The sequence below is a fragment of the Furipterus horrens genome, unplaced genomic scaffold (assembly GCF_987537825.1).
Source record: "Furipterus horrens unplaced genomic scaffold, mFurHor1.1.pri manual_scaffold_6, whole genome shotgun sequence".
Classification (NCBI taxonomy): domain Eukaryota; kingdom Metazoa; phylum Chordata; class Mammalia; order Chiroptera; family Furipteridae; genus Furipterus; species Furipterus horrens.
In genome coordinates this window covers 102,020,675-102,042,320 of record NW_028327176.1, presented here as the reverse complement: position 1 = coordinate 102,042,320, position 21,646 = coordinate 102,020,675, and the positions used below count along the sequence as shown (strand labels likewise).

At 37.9% G+C, this 21,646-nt stretch overlaps 1 protein-coding gene across 1 annotated transcript in view; it reads left to right on the top strand.

Annotated features, from left to right (window-relative positions):
• Positions 1–10,885: 10,885 nt before the first annotated feature.
• The window catches only part of OPN5 (opsin 5), a 31,932-nt gene continuing 21,171 nt past the window's right edge, over positions 10,886–21,646 (top strand). The window contains exons 1-3 of the mRNA XM_090280466.1: positions 10,886–11,015; positions 14,850–14,969; positions 18,480–18,650. Coding sequence (XP_090136592.1) covers positions 10,886–11,015; positions 14,850–14,969; positions 18,480–18,650 — 421 coding nt within the window. The remainder of the gene's footprint in view (positions 11,016–14,849; positions 14,970–18,479; positions 18,651–21,646) is intronic.

Below are 21,646 nucleotides of genomic sequence, written 5' to 3'. Positions count from 1 at the left end.
CTTTCATAAATATCCATTAATGGCCTCCAGTATCCATACCATATTTTAACTAACCATTCACCTCCTGTTGGATTTATGGGTTACCCCCTTTTGGGGGGAGGGTAGTGAAGTTGTAAAGAGTAATTAAAAATATCTTTACAGTTTAGAATAGTAACTAGTAACAACAATTTTAATAGAGATATATGTATAGTTCTTTTAATAAATTAATTTATAATTTTAGTTTTAAAAGAATAAAAAGTACCAGTAAGATCCCAGGAGAGCTGATATGAAGAGGACCCAGGTGCTTAATTTAATTGGACTCTCATTGAAATGATAGTTGTGATCTGTGATACTGTGATAGTTGTAATCCGTGGTCTTCCTCATCTTCTGGCAGAGAGCTGGGGAAATCCTGGGGATTTCCTAAGGTGTCTTATGTTAGTGAGGTGACTTTTGGAAAGCCCTCAAGTGACCTAAAGGTGGGAGGTGGTTGCCAGTGAGCTACTCCGTGATTAGAGAGGGGGAACTTTCAGGGGGATAGAGAACTTTCAGGGGGACCCTGAGTGGGGGTGGGGATAGAGGATAGGGGATAAAGATAGTCTTCTTGACAAAAGTCACATTCTCCTAGAGAACAAGCTGTGAGGTTTACGAGTCTATTAAGGCTGGATAAATATATTTCAAAGTCTTTTTAATAACCTGATTGCACTCAAAGAGGTTTTCTTCCTTTAGGTAGTCAGAAAACTATTACTAATTTTATTGAGCAGTGTGCTTTACAGGCCAAATATCCTTTATTCTTCATCACAACCCTGTAATTAACATAGGCATTGTGTCGTTATTCCCATTTCTATTCTGGTGAAATGAGGTTTAGAGAATTTCCTGACCTGATATTTGAACCCATCTTCTCCACTGCTTTCTTTCCGCATTAATTCAGACTTATTTTTAGCACAGACGTGAGTGGGTGGGTGCTCATATACAATGATTGTTTATTGTTGCCTGATCACATGGGTCATATGGTTCCTTTTGCACAGGTCCTTGGGATTCATTCATCCTCACTACACTCCTGTTTAAATTTTGACAGCAAACCTTTCTAAGCCCTGTTCTAAACACTTTCCCTACATTAACTCATTTCATCTTAAGAAGTTTGCCCAAAGGCACACAACTAGTAAGTATTGATGCTGTAAAAGGAAGAACAATTCTGTATCTGTTCTGAAGCCTAAGTTTATATATGTGAAATCCCAGGGAAGCTGCATTAACTTCCAACCACCTTCTTGAGGGTTACTGCTGGTAAGTCAAAGTGACAGATAAAGGATACTATGGAAAAATAAATGGATGAGAAATATCTTCTTTTACAAAAATGTGGAACCCAAGGCTTAATAAAGAGCTTATAAATTAAAGTTGTATTGAAGGATCATGAAAAGGGTACTATGACTAATAATCTGAGGAATTTAGAAACAAGAGAGATGAAATAAAAATAAATTCAAATTTCTACTCCTTATTTTATGAGCGAATGAACTGATGCTGTGGCATTAGTTATCTTTTCATACAAATTTTAAATACAACTAATCCTGGGTCTGTTAAAGCCACAGTCAGAGATTTCATTTTGTGGCAAGCATGAATCTATGGACAAGGCGTGGTCTGGCATGAGTAGAAAATCACATGCAAGTTAAGGAAGTCAATGTTCTTTGTATTGCCCCTCCCCCCATTTAAGCATATTTTCACTACTTTTATTATTCCAGTATCTTTCTTTAGAGAGACATATAATTTTTAAGTTTTAAAAAATAAACAACACACATCCTAAAAAGACTAACTTGTCTTCCAAGTTCAGGCTTTTGAAAATAAGGTATCTTATCTCCAGGTGGAGGGTAGGTGGGTGAATGGGACATGAACTGAGGCACGACCTTTGCTGAGAATCTTTTCAAAAATGGGATCAGATAGATAATAGCCATGATATGGAAAAATCTAAGTGTCCACCAAGGGGTGAAGAGATAAAGAAGATGTGATATTTTCATACAATGGAATATTATTCAGCCATGAGAAAGAACAAAATCCTTCTACTACAACATAGAAGGACTTTGAGGGCACTATGCTAAATGAAATAAGCCAGGTAGAGACTAATATTCCATGGTATCACTTATATGAGGAACTTAAAAAGAAAGCCAAACTCATAGAAAGAAACTCTAAAAATTATTTATAAGCTTTTCTTTTTCTATTTTAGTGCTGTTTCTCAAGCATTTATATTAGATCATTGAAGAGAGTACATTTTGATAAAATTAAGCTAAGAAAACAGATGATTAATAAAAGCATGAGGATTTAGTTCTTGATTATTTAAAAATTAATATTAGACTTTTAAATATGAAAAGAAAAAGGCAAGTATATGGTGTCTTAAAGTACATTCAGCAAATAGCACTATTCTAGTTTCTGATCAATTGTAAGAGCCAAGTAGCTGCTGCTGGGTTTTTAATGCCCAATAAGTTAAGCTTCCAAAAATTGCATCTCTCCTCATAATTCAATAAGATGAGATTATTTCTTCCAATGATATGATTGGTCCTTTCAACAGAGGGGTGGAGAGAAGAAGACAGCGTAGAAAGTGAATACCTTTTACTTGCTAATGTCTGAAACCAGCTGAGGTGCAGAGTAACTAGTGTTGTTTCGGAAAGAACCAACAGGAAGCCATTGCAAGATCTGAGAAATTCCAGCCTGAGAAGCCCAAAACTTCTTTTTGGCAGGCCCTTAAACTGGTGAGTTTTAACAAGGGGATAAAATAACTAAGAAACAAAAGATTCTAAGATTCAGTGTCTGGAAAATGGGACTTTGGATTGCAGAGCCAGTTAATGAAAACTATGATGACAGCCAAGGCATGATTCATAGGGCACAGGGACAATGGCTCTTAATTCACTTTCAGGGGTTTACCCCCTCTTTTTGTGGATATAAGAATTAAGATCAAGTTAGAGACTTTCTGTCAGAGTTTTTGTTCTGAATACCAGAGAGTAATGGATGACATTAACTGGATTTTTTTTTCTCCTGTTGAGTTTAAGCCAAAATCTATCAGGTAATGCTTATCAATGTATGCTTAAAAGGCATCTCAGAAACAATTTCAGATCAGGAGTCAAACAAGGAAGGCACCCAGCAGGAGAATAACACAAAACTGTAAAATTACAGTTTATGATCTGTCTGAAGCATTGAGTTTCTAGCCAAACTGTGTGTCTAACCTGTTTGATCATCCCAGTATTTATTTTCTCAAACCTGGTGTGTATGGTTCATTTCTTTTCAAGAAATAGTGAATAGAGTATTTTGCTGAAAAGTCTGCATGTATTTTATGTTGACCACTCTGATCACTGATGGCAACTTCATAAGCATTAATCACAGCTAACATGATCTGTAAAGATGTATGATTTCAAAGCAGGAGTATTTAAATGTGGGGAATAAGTAGGGGATTTTTGACTGTTTTCCGAAGTTATTTTATTTTGCCTGTTTTTTTTTTTACAGTAGAATTTGAGGGTTAGAGGAGGAAATAAAACGTCCGCAGGAAGGGTGCAGACAAAAGGTTTTCCCATCTGAGAAGGCTGTGTAGGTCCTGTGTTAGGTAATAATGCTGATGGGACTCTAAGGTTCTAGTTTCATCTCTGGGGTTTAAAGTGTCTGAATGCTTTTGAGCTAATCTCTAGACCAGGTGCTACCCTGATTATCTGCAGAATTTGGGGCTGATGGCTTCCTTAGAAGGGGAGTATGGTAGGGCCTCCAGGAGAGGAAGGGAAGAATAGACCACATGCCAGAGCTGGGCAACATTGTCTGGGATTTGACTTGGAGGGGCCTCGTGTTCTGAGATAGAAAATTACTGAATGCTGGCGATTAATATAGTAATTATTACATGAAATTTGCCTGTCATCTCTTTTGCCTAAGGGGAGTTGGTTAGAGAGAATGTAGGATAAATTAATTTGAAACTGATTACTGAGAAGTTCAGAGGAGATGAGTTGGTTGGAAAAAAAGCTATACGACAGTTGACACTTCTAAAAAATTAATAGTAAAATTTAAGACAATATTAAAGCAGACCTCTCTATTGCTTACAATTCTCCCATTACCTTAGACTTGTCAATTTTCTTCAAGCTGAAATGCTTAGGAATAAGTTGACACAGAGGTTATTATTCTCAAAAGACAACGCTACCCCCTTTTTTACATGGCTTAGAAGATATTGAGTTGAATTGATTGCTTTCTTGCTGGCTTGGTTTTCTAGAGGAAAATATTATATTCTTTTCTTCCTTTTTTTTCCTCCACTTCTTATCCCCTTTCCTCCATTCCTCTTTTCATTTCTGTTTTCTGCCATATTTCTTGTTAAGTGGATCAAAACAACAACACTATTTTATTTCTTCTATAGCTTCATATTGAACCATGACAGAAAAACCTAAGAGTGTATGTGCAATTCTGTTTGACAGCTCACCTCAGCTGATCACTAGTTTTCTTTGAGGCTGGGAATGTTTCCCCTGGAGAGAAGGCAAGACTCTCATTAGCACCTGGACTGGGGATATTTCAGCCCCCAAATTATTTATTTTATTTCTTGATTGCTACTTTGTCAAAGTGCTTACAGGTTCCTTTTTAATGCATATAAAATCCTACATCTTTATACATACCAAAGTAATCCAAATCTGTTCACTAGAATACAGATTTGATCTCTAACATATTAGTATTGGTATTATTACTGCTTTATGTACATTAAGAACCAAGAGCTGCTAACACAGAAAAATAAATCATTATGAAGTTCAGACTTATGCTTATTGGATTTCAGAGCACTGGCACATGGTGGGTAAGAAGAGGCACAATTACTGGGGCTAAATCCCCAAGGTTTCACCTGGTGCCCCAACATGTACCTGACAGACATCTAAGGCAGTGCTAGGCACATTATCGGGAGCACAGATGGGAGCTGCCACCCGTGTGGTGAGATTGCAGGGCAACGAATGGAGTCATTTGCAGAAAAATCTTCTATCTCAGGTCCTGTGATGCACTTTGTTAATGGTAAAGCCCCAAGGGAAGTAAGTCATGGACTTAGTAGGGGCCTGCCGCATCATGTGTGGTCACCAAATATTTATACAAATAAATGAATGAAGGGGTGTAAAATTTCACTAATGTTATATGTAATCTCTAATAAATATTTTATTAAAATATAGACTATATATTATAAAAGTAACACAAGATTACATAATTAGGCAATAAAGATATCAAATACCACCCCAATAAAGAGTAAAGAAAAAAATTACTCCTAATGTCACTAACATAGTAACTATACTATCACTATTCATAATTTTTAATTTTAACCCCTTGACATACATCTTCCTATATTTTTTTCACGATTCTTTTTTTTCTCTTAAAAAATGTTTTCTAACACTGATAATTAAATTTTCTCCCACTGAATAGATTATGAACATCTTAGTGTGTCAACCAAATGTATGTTTTTTACCGAAGAATATGACAGGAAAGGAATGGGGGTGGGGGGGTATGGATTGGTTCTCAAATGGGAAAGGCAGAGCCAGAGGTTGAAGAGAGACCAGAACAAAGGAGCCAAAGAAAATGCCACTTCCTGGCCTTTATCAATGTATTTCCTGCACACTGTGGTGGACCCATGCTGACTGTCATCAAGGTTCAGGTGCAAGGGAGTTCGGTCCTGAGTTCCTGGCCCCTCATTGTAAAACACTAGCTGAAGCCAGTGGCACAAATTTCTGAAGTCAACGTCAAATGAATTTAAGCAGAGACCCTTTCTCCTGCAGGATTAATGTGGGTAATCCTTGAAGACAGTAGTAAAAATGGGCAAACACTCATTTGACAAAGACCTATATAAGCCATTTATAGGACTTCTAAATTTTTTAACTGTTTTTCTTTGTTTATCAGGCTTAACACTAAGAAATATTGCCCCTAGAAGTTGAATATTTCAATTATTGCGGCTCATCTTTCTTTGGCATCCTTTCCCTAGCTCTTGAATGCTTCTTGGTCAACTTTCTGGACATTTCATGGCCTTGCATGGAAGGCACTGTTTCCAGCTCCCTCCTCTGTGTCATAACTGATATAACCTGGATCACACCTATTTTCACCTCCCCTGGCTGCTGCTAGGTATCAAGTAACTAATTTCATGAACTCCATTATATTAAAGTTTTTTATAGGTGCTGATGGGTTCAAATCTTATTTTCTCAGTTAATATATACCTAGAAATAAATTTGGAGACAATGATGCCTTACAGCAAAAAATGGTGAAATTTCAGAGGCCAGAGCAGACTAGTGGGAAAGCCCATTTTGAGCAGAATACATTCAGATACTTTGCATACATAGCTATCCATGCTTTTTGCTAACTCCTGCCTTAAACCAGTGAAAATGTAGCATGAAGAGAAATGTGTTGTCTAACACTTTTTGAAGTTAATTCTAAGACTGGATAAAGTTGAACTGTATTAGACTGTCATCTCTGATGCTGATTTACTATGTTTATTTCCTCTGCCTTTTTTCACACCTGCAAAATAGCCATTTGCAAGTCCATTCCATTTATACATGTGAGGACTTGGGTCTGGCTACACCTCAAATTATCCCTTCATTTTAATTGTGAAATCATAGAGTTGTTTTTTTTTTTTTTTCAAGTTAATCCTAGTAACAAAAATATTTATAATTTTTATGGGTGATGAGGGTGGGATGTTTTCAGACTCCTCTGTAATAAGTTGTTATGAGAATCATCTTAAATATTTTTCATGGTCAAAAGGACCATTAATTAGAGAAGAAGGCAGTAGAGTACATTTTGTTGCTTAAAGGATTATGCTTATGTGAGTAATGTGAATAATAACATATAATTTACTCCAAGGGGTTTATTTTATATGTTTGCATAGAATCATAAATTCAGGAGGGACCTTGAGAAACGATTCACTTTATTCTCCACTTTTAGAAAAGATTCTTCTTTCACAATTCCCTCAACATCTTTTCTGAAATATTAGACCCTTCAGAGAAGCACTTGCAGTTGTATGCAGTATCTTCCCAGCAACTCAGACCTTCTTTATTTTAGTTTAAAGTTATTTTCCCTAGATGCAATATATTTTTCAAATTCCCCGTCACAAATATGTTATTTAAAGTGTTGATTCTCCAATGTAATTTTACTAAAGCAGCATTTCCCCAGGCATTCTTTCCCTCTGAGCACTATACCCATGAGATACTATGAAAGAAAAGAAAGTTTCTGTGGTCATAAAATTTGGTAAATTCTGCATACTATGGGACACTCCTGGAAATGATTTTTTTTGTCATTATCACGGTCTCTGAAAATTGTCCCCAAAGCACAGTATCTAAAGAACAGCTAAAACACAATCAACAAGTAACATATAAAACACCAAACTATGTGTAGAGGTGATTTAGATGTACAGCTAGTTGGCAGCTATTGGTTTTGGTTGTAGGATGCTGTTCCAGGGAACTAGAGATGCGGTGGTGAGGGTCCTAAACACCTGTAGAGGTATCAGGTGACACTGTGTGTCATGGGCAATCCTCAAACACAAGAGGTAAAACAGGGAAGAAAATACCAAACGACCTTGTTTTATTTACACAGTGAGGTAACCCAAGTGCATTCAGCAGTGGAAAAGGAGTTCCCTAAAACAGTTCCCTTCACAGGAAGAATCGTGACTAAATGTTCCATTCACTGTGTATACAGCATAGTTAGTGTTGTTCTGTAGAAGCCTGTGTGACAATCACATTGCTACATCCTACTTTAATCCCAGACAGACAATGAAACACCAACACCACAAGTAATGATATAACCCAGAGCCACTGCTCCTTCTCTGCGCAATGGTATCTCCTCCCTTTTACTTTAGGACTTAAAGTTATTCCGTGTGTGTATAGGTAAACAAAAGGAAGAATTAAGTAAACTAAGCCTGATTAAGTACCCCTCAGAGCATTGTAGGGAAGAGAGAGTAATTATTTAAGGAGCCAGAGTTATCTTCTGGAAGATATGGACTTTGGGCCAGGGCCTGAAGTTCAGGTAGAATTTGAACGGACTAGGAAGAAGGGAACAGACCCTACATGTAGAGGAACACCACTTGTAAAGTGTGAAGATGAAAATGAACCTTTAGTGTGTGGGGAAAAGTGAAGAATTCCCAAGTGCCTTTTTTTAATTTAGGGTTCTTTACTGATTCTCTCACCCAACCTGGGGAAACTACTCAAGTTGTGATTTGGAAAAGAATTGAGAACGCATACCCTCAAGTATTTTATTGCCAAGCTACTTTTTTAGCACACATTTTGATCAGTAATTCCAGAAAAAAAATAAGCCCATATATGATACATCAAAAGCAAATCATGCCAGATATTCTAAACCCCAGAGAGCAGAATCCGATTTTACCAAGGCAGCTATCATGCCTCCCTGTAGGGACTCTATTCCAGTAAAACCAGTCTTCTTCCATGCCTTCCATGCCTTATGTTCATTTTTGCCTCCAAGTGTTTATTCATGTTATTCCCCCACTAAAAACACCCTCCACAGTTCTCACTGCCTATTAAAGGCCCTCAAAGCTCAGCTGAAATTTTATAGCATCACTATCAATACCCAGATATTGAGTCTTACTCTGGAATTCCTTGGGGACCTCCAGACACAGAAAGAATTTTTTGATATCAAGACAAGTGCATACACCTACAATCAACTTAATTTCTAAGATCATAAATATTCATGTTATGTATATAACACAATTATTTTCTTGCTTTAAAAAGTATTGTCTAAAGCCAACAAAAGCAGTATTTTTTTTGTTTGTTTTACATTCTTTCTTGTGTTGTTATTTTCTGATCACTAGTTGAATCTTGTTTCTGTCCAAAATGAAAATTATACTCCTTAAATCTAGGTAGCATGATATATATCTCTTATCCCATCTCATAGCATTGGATTAATAGTAAGTGCTCAATAAATATTTCAATTGTTACACAATTATTTAGCATAGGACCTTAAGGAAATCTGTCATACAATTGCTATGTCTTTATGGATGAGCAAGTTAGGGAAAAGCAAATGTCCCAGCACGTAATAACCAGACAGGACTCCCCTTTTACAATATACTCTCAAATCCAATATCCTATTGTTCTTACCACAAGCATGAGTGGTGAGTAAAAATATTAATGACTATTTTACACACAAAATGCTTATGGTCCAGATAGTTGAAATAATCTGCTCCACATTAGAGGGTGGGTGTCACAGCTGCACTCAAACCCTCATTTTATGATCCAGTCAGTGGGCAGCAGGGATCTGTGGGGAGGAGAGAGTTTATGAGAAGAAGGGTCGATTCAAGGGGAATGAGGAGTCCTGAAGAGAAACTTGGATTTGGGGCAGGTGTAAAGATGTGGTGGGATTGGCAGCCAGTGTTTTCTCCTGGAAGCTTCAGTTCCTATAGCTCCTGGGAGGATGATTTTGAATGACCTTGACCGAAATGACTGTCCTCAAGCTACGTGTGGAAGTAGACAGGAGCTTCGGCCAGCTTGGCACCAATAGGGTCAGGAGTGAGGTAAGAAGTCGTAGTTCAGCTGTACATTGGCAGTTAGCAAGGGGTCAAATCTGTGTCTTTTGGAGAAGTTTATTGGCATCTGTTGATCAGCCTGTCACCATTTGTGGGCTATACAACAGTTCCACTTGCCCTGGAGATAGGCTGCGCTCCACTTGGCTTCCTAGAGGGCTGAGCAGTGACATCTAGTGGTTCGTTTTGAAATAAGCACGTTCAAAACAGCTTGTAACATTCATATTAACAGCATTTCTTCCCCTTTCCAAACAATAACAATCATTCCAAAGGAAGTCATGATATCGGCAGTATGCGTTCTCTTAGGTATGACACAGCACCCTGGTTTTCACTGTTTGGGGTATTGTGTGACTTATGTTTGCACAGAACCCATCAAAGACTTTTTGTAAACTTTCAAAAATTAAAGGCTTGTGTGTTTTAGGAATTCCTCATTGCTCATGATTTTACCCAGAATGAGCACTTATAGAGAGTAGATTTGAGGGGTGGTGGTGGGAAATAATAAAGTTGCCTTCTGCTTTGGGAAGCTTGGAACCCAAATCTTCCTGCGGATAAATTGTGAGTTCAACAAAGATGAATTCTTTTCTAAACGGCCCCTTGAAAACCCAGCTTTTAATTTCATTTCCTGAAGTTTCTGTGACCCTTTGTACTTAATACCCTAATAACCAACACTATTTCTTTTCTAAACCTGATAGAATTTTTGTCCTCGACAATTTGTATAATTAAAAAAAAAAAAAAAAGAACTATAATCTGGGCCCTGGCTGGGTGACTCAGTGGGTTGGAACGTCGCCCTGTAAACCAAAAGGTAAAGGTTCAATTTCTGGTCAAGGCACAAACCTACAATGTGGGTTCAACCCCTGGTCAGGGCACATACTGGAGGCAACCAATCAGTGTTTCTCTCTCACATCAATGTTTCTCTCTCTCTCTTCCTTTTCCTCTCCCTCTAAAATCAATAAACATTTTTGGGTGAGGATTAAAAAACTATAATCTGGAAAATTTTAAAGTATTTTGTATATTAATTATATACTTAAAATATTGGTGGAGTGATCTAACTATGTGTCTATCTTTTACAAAAACTGCTAAGAAGCAGTAAAATGGATCAGATTTGGCCTCCAACTTTATAGTCACTTCACCCAGAAGAGGACTGAAGTAGCCCAAAGAGGGTAGCATGATGAAGAAACTAAATAATGTAGGCTTGGATAACTTTCACACTGAATAATTAAATACTGACATATTTGGATCATCAAAGAAAAATGTTAAAGTGTTCCCCAGTTATTAATTAGACAGCCAAACATGGCTGGGAACTTGTTTTCATTTATAACAGGTGGCATGGTTATGAGATGATTCATGTTGGCTCACCTAGGTTTGTTGAGATCTCTGCCAATTTGCTTTTCAGACTCTTGGTCCCTTGAGAGCAGTATGGCACTAAACCACACGGCTCTGCCCCAGGATGAGGACCTGCCACACTACCTTCGAAATGGGGATCCCTTTGCTTCCAAACTTTCCTGGGAAGCGGATTTGGTGGCTGGCTTTTACTTAACCATAATCGGTAAGCTTCCTTAATTTTTCTGCAGAAAAGCTGCATCTAGAAATGTCATGGGCTGATATGTTGATTTTGTACAAAGTTGCCAACATTTAGGTGGATATTTTGAGTGGAGGTGAAAAGAGAGAGGAAGGCAGAAGATGGGGTGGACTCTTCATTATCTTTATTATTAGGGATAGATACTACCTTGATAATCCAAAGAATTTGACAGCAAAATAACATCTTGAGACTACATTTTATTTTCATCACTGTGGTAGTAAGAATAACAAAATAAATGATAATGAGCTCTTATTTAAATAGAGTGCTTTTGCTTGTTAAATAGTGCTTTGATATAATCAAAATATTATAGGCTTAGAATGGACCTTAGCAATCACCTAGTTCAGCCTCCTCTGTTCACCATGGAGGAACTCGGGCCCAGTGCTGTAGTGACGATGGACACACTGAGTTTACTTCACCTAAGTCAAGTTGCACCATGATAACATCATTAAGCAACTTTGGTGAAAGTTGAAAAAATGTATTGTTAATAAATGGAAGTTAGCCCAGCATCAAGGCTTTTGTTCATAATCCATATTGGCTTCCAGACTATGTTATCCAATGCAGTGACCACATGTGGGCCCTGAGCACCTAAATAGTGACTTTTCCAAATTGAGATGGACTATAATGTAAGTCCACATCAGATACTGAAGATTTAGCAGTAGAAAAATAATGTAAAATAGTTCATTAATAATTTTTAAAATGACTGCGTGTCCACCCATAACATTTTGGATATATTAGGTTAAATAAATATTAAAGTTAATTCAGTAATATTTTTACTTTGTTTAATTTAGCTACCAGAAAAAAAATTAAATACATATGTGGCTGATAGTTCTGGTTTATATTGTATTTCTATTGGAAGACACTAGTCTAGGCACTTAGAATTCAACCATAAGACCTTCCTGAAATTTAAAACTGCTGCTTCAAATTTGGGTATCCAGTGTATACAGGTGGGTTATGTCTTTAGGTGTGTCTGCCTTTAATCTTTTCAGATGTTGGGTCAAGCCTTCTCTCTCTCTGTCTCTCTGTCTCTTTCTCTTTAACTCTCCCTCCTTCCCTCCATCCATCCATCCCTCCGTCTCTCCCTTCTCCCTCCCTCTTACTCTCCCTCTCACTGATTCCCTCTCTCTGTATATTGTTTACTGGGTAAAAATTTTATTTAAACTCCCCAAATTAGCAAAACTCACTAGTCTAGAGACCCTCTATGGTCAGTGCTTGAGACAAAAGAAATCAAGATTAATCAGAAATTCTGCTGCAAAGGGACTCCCTGGGTCCTTGGCATTATAAGTTAGTATGAAACCGATTTAAATTCTACATTTTATAAATGGATCCCCACATCCTTTCACATACCAATAGGTAATGAATGTTTAAGGTACTTTTAACTGCTATTTAAGTTACAGGGAAAACAGTGGTGAATAAGATGAACAAACGGGGTCTACCTGGCAGTAAAACCTACATTGCATTTTCATTAAGCATAAGTACTTTCAATGATCAGAAAAGACAGAAAAATAGACATTGTATAAACTGAATTTGTCCCAATCAATTGCAAGGGCTTAAATAAAAAGTAGTATCTTTAACTTGATAAATTTCCCCAGGCAACACAAAATAAGGAGGGAGAGCTGTCTATTCCCAACCCTGACTTGAGGGATTGAGGGAAGAGAGGCCAGGAGGATGGTGGGGGGGGAATCTGAAGAATTTCTCACTTGATGCACATGATGCTGGAGGTAGAAGAAGTCCAAGAATGGATCATGAAGTGACTTAGAGACCTGGGGGTGGAGCCACAAACATGTTCCAGAACAATCATTCAGTCAAGTGAGGGCCGGGTGGAGGGGCGTGCACTCATCCTAGACCCATGGCCTTGGTCCTGCATGTGTCTGGTTTTCATCCCCTCCTAGGGTAGGTTTAAGGGAGGTGCCCAGATTCCTTTTAAGGAACCAGAGTGAGCTGACATTCTTGGTGAGCCTTGTTAAACACTAGAACTCTTAGGGAAAACTGGAAAATGAAAAGATAAAACTGGAATGGAGAAGAAATAAACTAGAGACCCCTTTCTACCCTCTACTCTTTTACTATAAATAGTTAGTGTATTGACAGTGTGTATATGAGAGTTTATATTTTTGCATTCATAGAAAGAGTCATGATTTTGATCATCTAAAAATGCCCCCTTCTAGTCTTTACCTTCTTAATTTTGTTTTCTTTTAGCTATCCTTAAAAAATAAGTTTACATTCTCTTGATACCCACATCCCCACTAAGCTCAGATTTCCTGTGAGAATAATCTACATGCAGCTTGTAGAGAGTTGATTATTTATGGATAATGCTTTGGGCACTGGGTGAAGCCTTATGAATGTGTTAGTAAAGAAAATTTAAGAAAAGAAAATCAATATTCTCAAAAGAAATACACAAAGACAAAGGGTGTTTAAATGAGCTTTATGTATCAAATACATATGCATACTTATTTCAGTCTTCCTGTATATCATGTAGGTGGAATCTGTTTATAATTTTTCAAGCCGTGCTTTTGCATTTCAATTTCCCAGTGAGCTTTGAGAGCTGGTTCCCTTTAATGAGATACAGGTTTCACTTCAGTTGGTTTTCTCTAGAACTCCATAATCACTTCTATTTTTTTCCTCTTCTGTCCTAAGATAGCTAAAGAGACTTTAAGGGACCATGAGGCAGCACTAACTACTCCAGAGATTCAGATATTCCTGAGAGCACAGTACAGTTTCATGGTGGTTTCATACCACCAGCTGAAACACACATTTCTTTCCTTGCCCCCTAGATGAATTGTAGTGGAGAAGTAGAAATTAAAATAGAAAACTCTGGGTTTCTCCTGTTAATACTCTCCTTATTCCTTACTACTAAAGGCAGCTGTACCAGATTCTCATTTATACACAGCTACACTATGAAGCAAGAATTCCTGAAGAAATCTACTCTACATGTTAAGCTATGGAAGTAGGTGTATTCTTTTCTTAAATAAAGTCAGTAGGGATTGGGTCTTTTTGGATTTAAACTGGGTTTATAAGAACTTTTGAACAGTTTCACTGTAATACCAAAACCAACGAGTCATTAATGAAAGGATATAGAAAAGTGGGAAAACATATATACCATTCTTGGTAGGTGGTGGGTTGAGGGTCACTTTCTCTCCCTTTGGTGGGAGGGGGAGAGCCCATATGACCGACTGTCACCCACTGCCCCTTAATATCTAGTCCAGTAGCAGCTGCAGACACCCAGTGTCCATGTGTCTTCAGGAGGCAATAGTCCTGGATGTGTCTCCAGGAATGGACCCTTTCCTTGCCAGGGCTATCTATGCCAGCTTTACCCTGGCCTCTGCCTCTCCTGAATATCTCAGGAGTCACAGTGATAATAAAAGCACCTAGTGCGGTTTGGGTCACTTCATCTTCATAATGTATCAAGAACCAAGGAGTTAAGCCTTCTTATCAGAAGGAGGGAGTTCTATAAGGCCAATACTCCATAATAGTGCCAGAGGAAATACTTCACCTGGGGCACCGGTGCAAGAACTGACTATCAGGATGCCCACACCCTCCTAGCTTCACTGGGCAGTTAGTGGCTCCTTTTTCTGGGTAAGTTCAGTTTTATAATCCCTGTTTTCTAACTCTTTGGAGGAAACCCATCCCTCACCTTACCTCACAACTCATGCTTTTTATTTCATTTTCTTAATTTAGATTTTTAGGTAGTCCTCTCACTACCCTCTAAATCTATGGTGTCTATTTTTGAGATTGAGAAGTGTTTCATGTTCAAGTGAACTCTAAATCATAGTTTTAATGATAGGAATTTATATTTTTTCTTTGTAGGGATTCTGTCCACAGCTGGAAATGGGTATGTCCTTTATATGTCTTCTAAACGGAAGAAGAAGCTGAGACCTGCAGAAATTATGACTATCAATTTGGCAATCTGTGATCTGGGGATTTCAGGTAACAAAATCATACTGTTTCTTCCTTGGGAGTTTGAATTATGCCCGGTTCTGAAGTTCTTGCTGACTCAGACCTCACCCCCTACCATCACCCCCTTCACAAGTCATTTACAGTTTGTGGTAAGGCCACAAAGTGTTCTCTGATCATTTCTTTAACCTTTATTGAATCCTTTCTATGTGCCAGGCATGGATGATGCTGAGGATACTATTTGGAATAATACAAGATACCTTAGACACCTCCAAATATAGTGGGACTTCATAATTCAAAAAAAACAGAAAGTTACAGGGAGGCTCTAGGTATCTGCTTTGAGCTCCATTATTCCCCTTTTTTCCCCCGTAAAGAAATTTGTTAAAATAAGCATCAAAGGGGTAGGGTCTGATAGGTAAATGTGAGTGAGGACAGTCTGAGAAGGAAGCACAGGAAGAGGGAGGAGCCTCCTTGTTAATAATACACAGAAGTGTGGCTTAGGGACTGACCACAGGTGTAGCGAGCTTCTAGTCCTTTGGTTCTCAAACTTTGCTGCACAAAAAAAGTCACTTGGAGAACTTAAAACAAACAAACCAGCAACTCATGGTTGGGTTTCATATCCAGCAATTTTCACTTAATTGCTTGAGAATGTTCCCTGGATATGAGGATATTTAAAATTAGAATTTCCAGGTAAGTTGAATGTGAAGCCAAAATTGAAAACTGCTTCTTTGGCCTCCGGTAACCCATCAAGTAGAGGTTGGAATAAAATTTCTCTTCAAGTGTAATTCATTTTTACAAATAGGAAGGGCTTTGGGTAAGTCACCTCCTGTTGCTTTCATCTATAAAATTCCAAAGGCATTCATGTGTGCCTTTGGAGCCATCCTGCTGTTTAACATTTGGTCTTAAGTTACTAGAGTTGGGGAAATTGAGTTTGAACAACACACATCCCCTCTTCTTTCTGCTGGAAACCTTTTAACAGTTTCACATCTAAAGCATCCCCTTTAAAAATATTTTCTGATTATCATGTCTCTCTTCACAAAGGAATTTTCCTGCCACTGCCAGTCTCTAAAAACAAGGTGCCGTCATAAGCCTCTCCCTACTGAGTCACTATTTATGACACAGCAGTGATGTGTTGTACTCTTACTGAGAGTTTGGATGGTGGAGGTGATTTGGAGGGACTTTACTCAGTATGGACAGACTTAAATAGCATGAACTCTTGTGGGAAATACACACACCATTAAGAGGAGCGTGACAGGTCAGGCCCCTTTCTGTGAAAATCAAGAAACCTAGGGAATTTTCAAGGCTGTAAAAGGGCTGCCATTCTTGGTATTGCCACATGATGGTGGTGTCGCAACACAAATGATAGTTTTCCTGGTGCACTCACCCAGCTAACCGGACTGTTTTCTGGTAGTGAAGATAAAAAGAATGAAACCTGCTATCTCAACCACATTGGACACACCCGACCGATGCTTAAAGCTGAGTTAGGCTAGACTTGAATAAAAATGTCCTTAATTGGTTGGATACATTGAAAATGCTTTCAACTAAACAAATCTGCTCTAGAATTGCACAAACCACCTCATTAGTTTGCATGTATCTTCAGAGTAATTCACTAGAAAACATTTTCTTTCATGTGATAGCTTTCTCTGATTAACTCAGACTATTTTTTTCAACTTCTGAGTGTATCACCAATTCACTTTCCCCTTCCAATAAACCTTAAACATTTTGTGTCTGTATTATTTTTTTCTTGATCAACTATATTTCACTATAAGCACCTTGAACAAGCACAACTAATATTTCTGGTTTAAGAACCAATGGCTTGCAATTGTGCATATGTATTAGAATCACCTAGGGAACTAAAAACAAAGACAACACAAGTATATTGATGCCTGGGCTTACTCTAGATAAATTAAATCAGACTCTCTAGGAATTGGAATCCTGGATGTTGATATTTAAAATTAATCAAAACAATACAAAAGAAAACATAGCAAAAGAATACCTTCAGTGGTTCAGAACAGCCAGGTTCATTACCATTCTACTAAGCGAAGAAGGGAGAGACATTCTACATGACATTGCAAAGGTTCATCAAAAGCTCTGCTCCAGAAGGAATCTTAAAATAGCCTTTGCTAATGGGCCCCAGGCATGACAGACACCAAATTCACTCCATCCAGGTGGCTTTCACGTCTCTTTTTCTGCCTTTAGCAACCATCCAGCAGACATTTAGCTCAAGCTTTGAATTTGCTCTTTCCTCTGCCTAGAATATTTCCCTCTAGATATTTGCTTGAACTCTTTTCTGCTGATTTAGGCATCTGCCCTAATGTCACATTCTTCCTGGATTCCCTTATGTAAAATAACAACTTCCATCTATTCCCTTCCTCTGCTTTATTTTTCTTCATAGTGCTAATCACTACCTATCATTCCATCACATGGTATTTTTTCAATACAAATTAGTTCTTTCATTTTTCTGCTCTCTCTATTTAAAAAATGAATTTGTGAATCTTAATCTCTATTTTGTTCTCTAGCACCCTGCTCTGTGTTTGTTATATAAGAGGAATTGAATAATTACTTGCTGAATATGAACTATACTTTTACCCTCAGTGTCCTCCTTGAAAATGGGGTTAGACTCCATTGGATTAGAAATCTGTACTATGAGGGTGCACAGTCTAGCAAGATGGAGTGTGTCCAGCTGTCTAGACAACTAAAGGAGATGTGTGTCCAACTTACAGAAGACACTCAAGAAATAAGTGTTAACTGACTACACTAGCAGGAACTTCTGTATACCTTTGTATACCAAAGAAGGGGCACACCTGGGAGGGCTGGAGAAAGACAGCACCTGTAGGCTGTGAATATTGGTTACTTGGTTTTTCTCATGCCATAAGGTTAAAGAACATTCTTTTGATAGATATATCAGATAGTGACTTTGAAAAGCTCTGAGCGTATTCCCACAAGGAGGGTGAAGGTTGAATACAAGGACTGACTGAGAGGAGGGAATGTAGGATATAAAGTAAAGTACAAATGCTCCTCCACATATGATAGCATTACATCCCCATAAACCCATCCCATGCTGAAAATATCATGAGTCAAAAATGCATTTAATACACTAACCTACCGAACGTCATAGCTTAACCAATCTAACCTACCTTTAACATGCTCAGAACACTTACAGTTAGCCTACAGGTGGGCAAAACCATTTAACAAAAAAGCCTACTTTATATTAAAAGGGTTAACAAGCTCATGTAATTTATTATACATATCACTTTCACTCCACGGTAAAGTCAAAAAATTGTTAAGTTGAACCATCATAAGTTGGGGACCACCTGTAGAAGAATATTTTCCAGAAAGCAAACAACAAAAAAACAATGGAAGCCAAAGAAATAAATAATTTACATTCAAGAAAACTGGGTCTTATTTTAGATAAAGTGAATCTAACGTTTAGTAAAATAGCTCTGTGTTGTTGGAATAGGATGTAACTCAACAGTGAGTTGAAGTAGGTGGGTAAATGTGAACTGGAGGGGACTTCCCTTGACGACTTGTGTGGCGCTCTAGTTGTAGGTAAACCATTCACGATCATCTCTTGCTTCTGTCACCGCTGGGTGTTTGGCTGGATTGGCTGCCGCTGGTATGGATGGGCTGGATTTTTCTTTGGCTGTGGAAGTCTTATCACCATGACTGCTGTCAGCGTGGATCGATACCTGAAAATCTGCTATTTATCTTATGGTAAGTAGGAAAGTTTCTCATTACCTGATAGTCAAAGCTAGGTAGCTTGTCAGAGCTGTCCATATTTTACCATAGGTAATAAACAAAAATAATGAATATCTTCTTAATACTCAATAGTATTTATATTTATAACCTAGTTTATTCTAACACGCATTTAAAAGTTTGAACCTGTGTCAGTGTAGATTTCTTTTAAAACTACTTTTATAGGAACATCTCATGTTTACTTTTAAAAGTATCATTTCCTTGTATAAACTGTGTAAGCTTCTACCATCACTTGCTATGCAAACAAAGGAAATAAAATGCATAGGAAGGACGTTAGGTCCAGGATGTTTAGCTGGTTCCCACATAGTAAGTGTAATTATATGAAAAGAGGTTTGTGATCCTCCTTAGCACTTAGGCTCCCTGTGATTTCAGAGATGAGGAACTCCAATGGTCTACCTCTAAGTTAGAGAGCCATGCAATTGTGTCTTCAGAAAAGGACACACATACAGAGATGTCATGCAACATTCCTTTTGTGGTATTCGTAGGTAGGTAGAAAGATGAATGACTAAGAAAACTAATGAGGGATGAGCCAGAGATAAACAAGTTTTCGGGGGCTAGAGACTTTTTTCTTTAGGGCTTAAATTATTGTACATGTTAAAATAATTTTTTGTTACTTTTACTTGGGATTATGGGAATTTATTGAACCCATAAGAGACACATTTGGGTCCTTAAGTTTAATATCGAGGACCAAGGGCAACCAGGTTGTAATATTAGTTCCCTTTGGCTTCTCTCTGGCTAAAGCTGTTTTGTCTATCAATTTGTCAATCAGAATGACTGTGACCATGAGGACAGAGGATGGCGTGGAACCTTAGGTCAGAAAAATAAAGTCAACTTAACACTCTCAATGTGGTGGAACTTTCCTTTATATTTTAAAAGTTTACAGCCCCAAACTCCAGGGAAACCATGCACAGGAAAGGGAAGGGTCATGATGCATCATTTGCACTATCCAACACTATTTTTTTTCAACTTTGCATCTTCTTTTCTAAACAGTTTAAAACTTCCAGTAGAAATAGTGTGGATCAAACTTTTCAATAAAATAAAAAATAAACAATTGTACACATTCCAAATAACTTCAGAGTCAAATTCTTTCCATAAAATTGTTTTTGATCATGTCAGTGATGGGAGGAAACCTGCTTTGGTGTGTGAACACACAATACAATATATATACATTTTTTATAAACAAGAAGGCAAAAAGTTAAACGTCCTGGGATATTTGAAGGATACGAAATCATCATATCTCTGCTTTATAAATATTTTCTTAAACTTAGGCTTTGTTTCAGTTGAAGAGATGATGCTCTCCATCCCTAGAATGATCGCAGGGCATAACATCATATGGGAACTATATATATTTTCCAGCTGCTTCTGAGATCACACTTCAATAGAATGGTTTCATCATTTGATCTGACACACTATTAGATCCTCCACACAGTGTCTTAGAATGTTGGAATTAGAAGATCACTTGAGGATATGTAGACCCTTCTCCCATGTAATGTGATAAGCTGTTCGAAGGCATCCCTGACAGACAGCCGTTTGGCCTCTTCTTGTGACCAGTGACGGGGAGCTTACTACTGCACAAGGCAGCCCATTCTCTGATTGGTCTGCTGTCATTGTTACAATGTTATTCCTTATATTGAGACAAAACTGCCTCCCAGTAATCTCCACCCATTGGTCCTAGTTCTGACTTCTGGAGCAACACAGAACCAACCTACTAATCTACTCCCTCCTGTACTTGACAGCCTTTCACCATACCCGAATGTAAGTATAAAACACCTCACCAAGTAACTCTAACCATAGACGCTTGTAAGTATACCGATGCACATTCCCCCGAATATATGTGATTATCCGTGACAATGTTTTATCTATTATAATGGATAACCAAGAGCTTTGTTATCCCTATCTGGTTGGGATAAAAAAATTTTGCATTTTATAATATAAAATGCCATGTATTTGAAAAATAGAGAAAATAGAGAATATAAACTTCTGTCATATTTCTTGTTAGCACTAAATGAGACAAACCAAGGAATAAAAGTATATGTTGATGTAGTTCTTCATAGCTTGTAAAACAGGCTTTGCATTATTTTATTTAACTCTATCAGAACCTGTAAGTAATAGAGTTTTACTTCCTCCATTTAACTCACAAAAACACCAACATTTAGAAAGGTCACATGAAGAAGGTCAAATACTAGAATTGAAAAGTAGGCCCTGCTGACTTCTGAAACCTCACATGGCACGAAGCAGAAGCAGGTCTTGTGTCTATATCGAAGAAGTCGTTTGGGTTATTTTTCATATGTTTTGATATCTCTTCCCTGCTACAGCTGTAAGGAGTCACTTTTCTGGCCCTTTTAGTTCGAGGTAATAAGTAGGGTATGGCAAGAAAATAATTCCTCATGTAGGCTGCAGCACTAGGTGAGGTCAACCTGTCTTTGGTGGTTGTGAAGAACTTGAGAAAATTATCACTAGTGCTTTACAGCTCTTCCAGATGACCGCACTATTTTTCTTCTGGAATTCTCTTTTGGTTAAAGGGCACCAGGGTTGAAAATGGAGCTCATTTTGTTGTTGTTGTTGTTGTTTTGTTTAGTTTTCCTGAAAATATTTTCACAGAATTACTTTTGCAGAACATGATTCAATCTATCTAGATTCTCTCCCTCTTCCCCTAGGGCTGTGTGAGCATGGCTGTTGTGTTACTAACATTTGAAGATTCAAAATCTGCTCTCACCAAGCATAGTCAGCCACTTCAAAGTCACTCCACACAGTCATGGTCATGGCCCACCAACCTTCACTTGACTTAGAAAGACAAATAAATGAGAGACACAAAAGGTTTCAGGGAGAAGGGTCCACATTTTAAAGACACAAGCAATGTCTTATCATTTCTCACCTCCCTAGAGATTTCATTCTACCTCGAGTGGTCCACTGCTATTTGCCTTTTGGGGCTTGGCCTACCAGTGGGCCTCTTC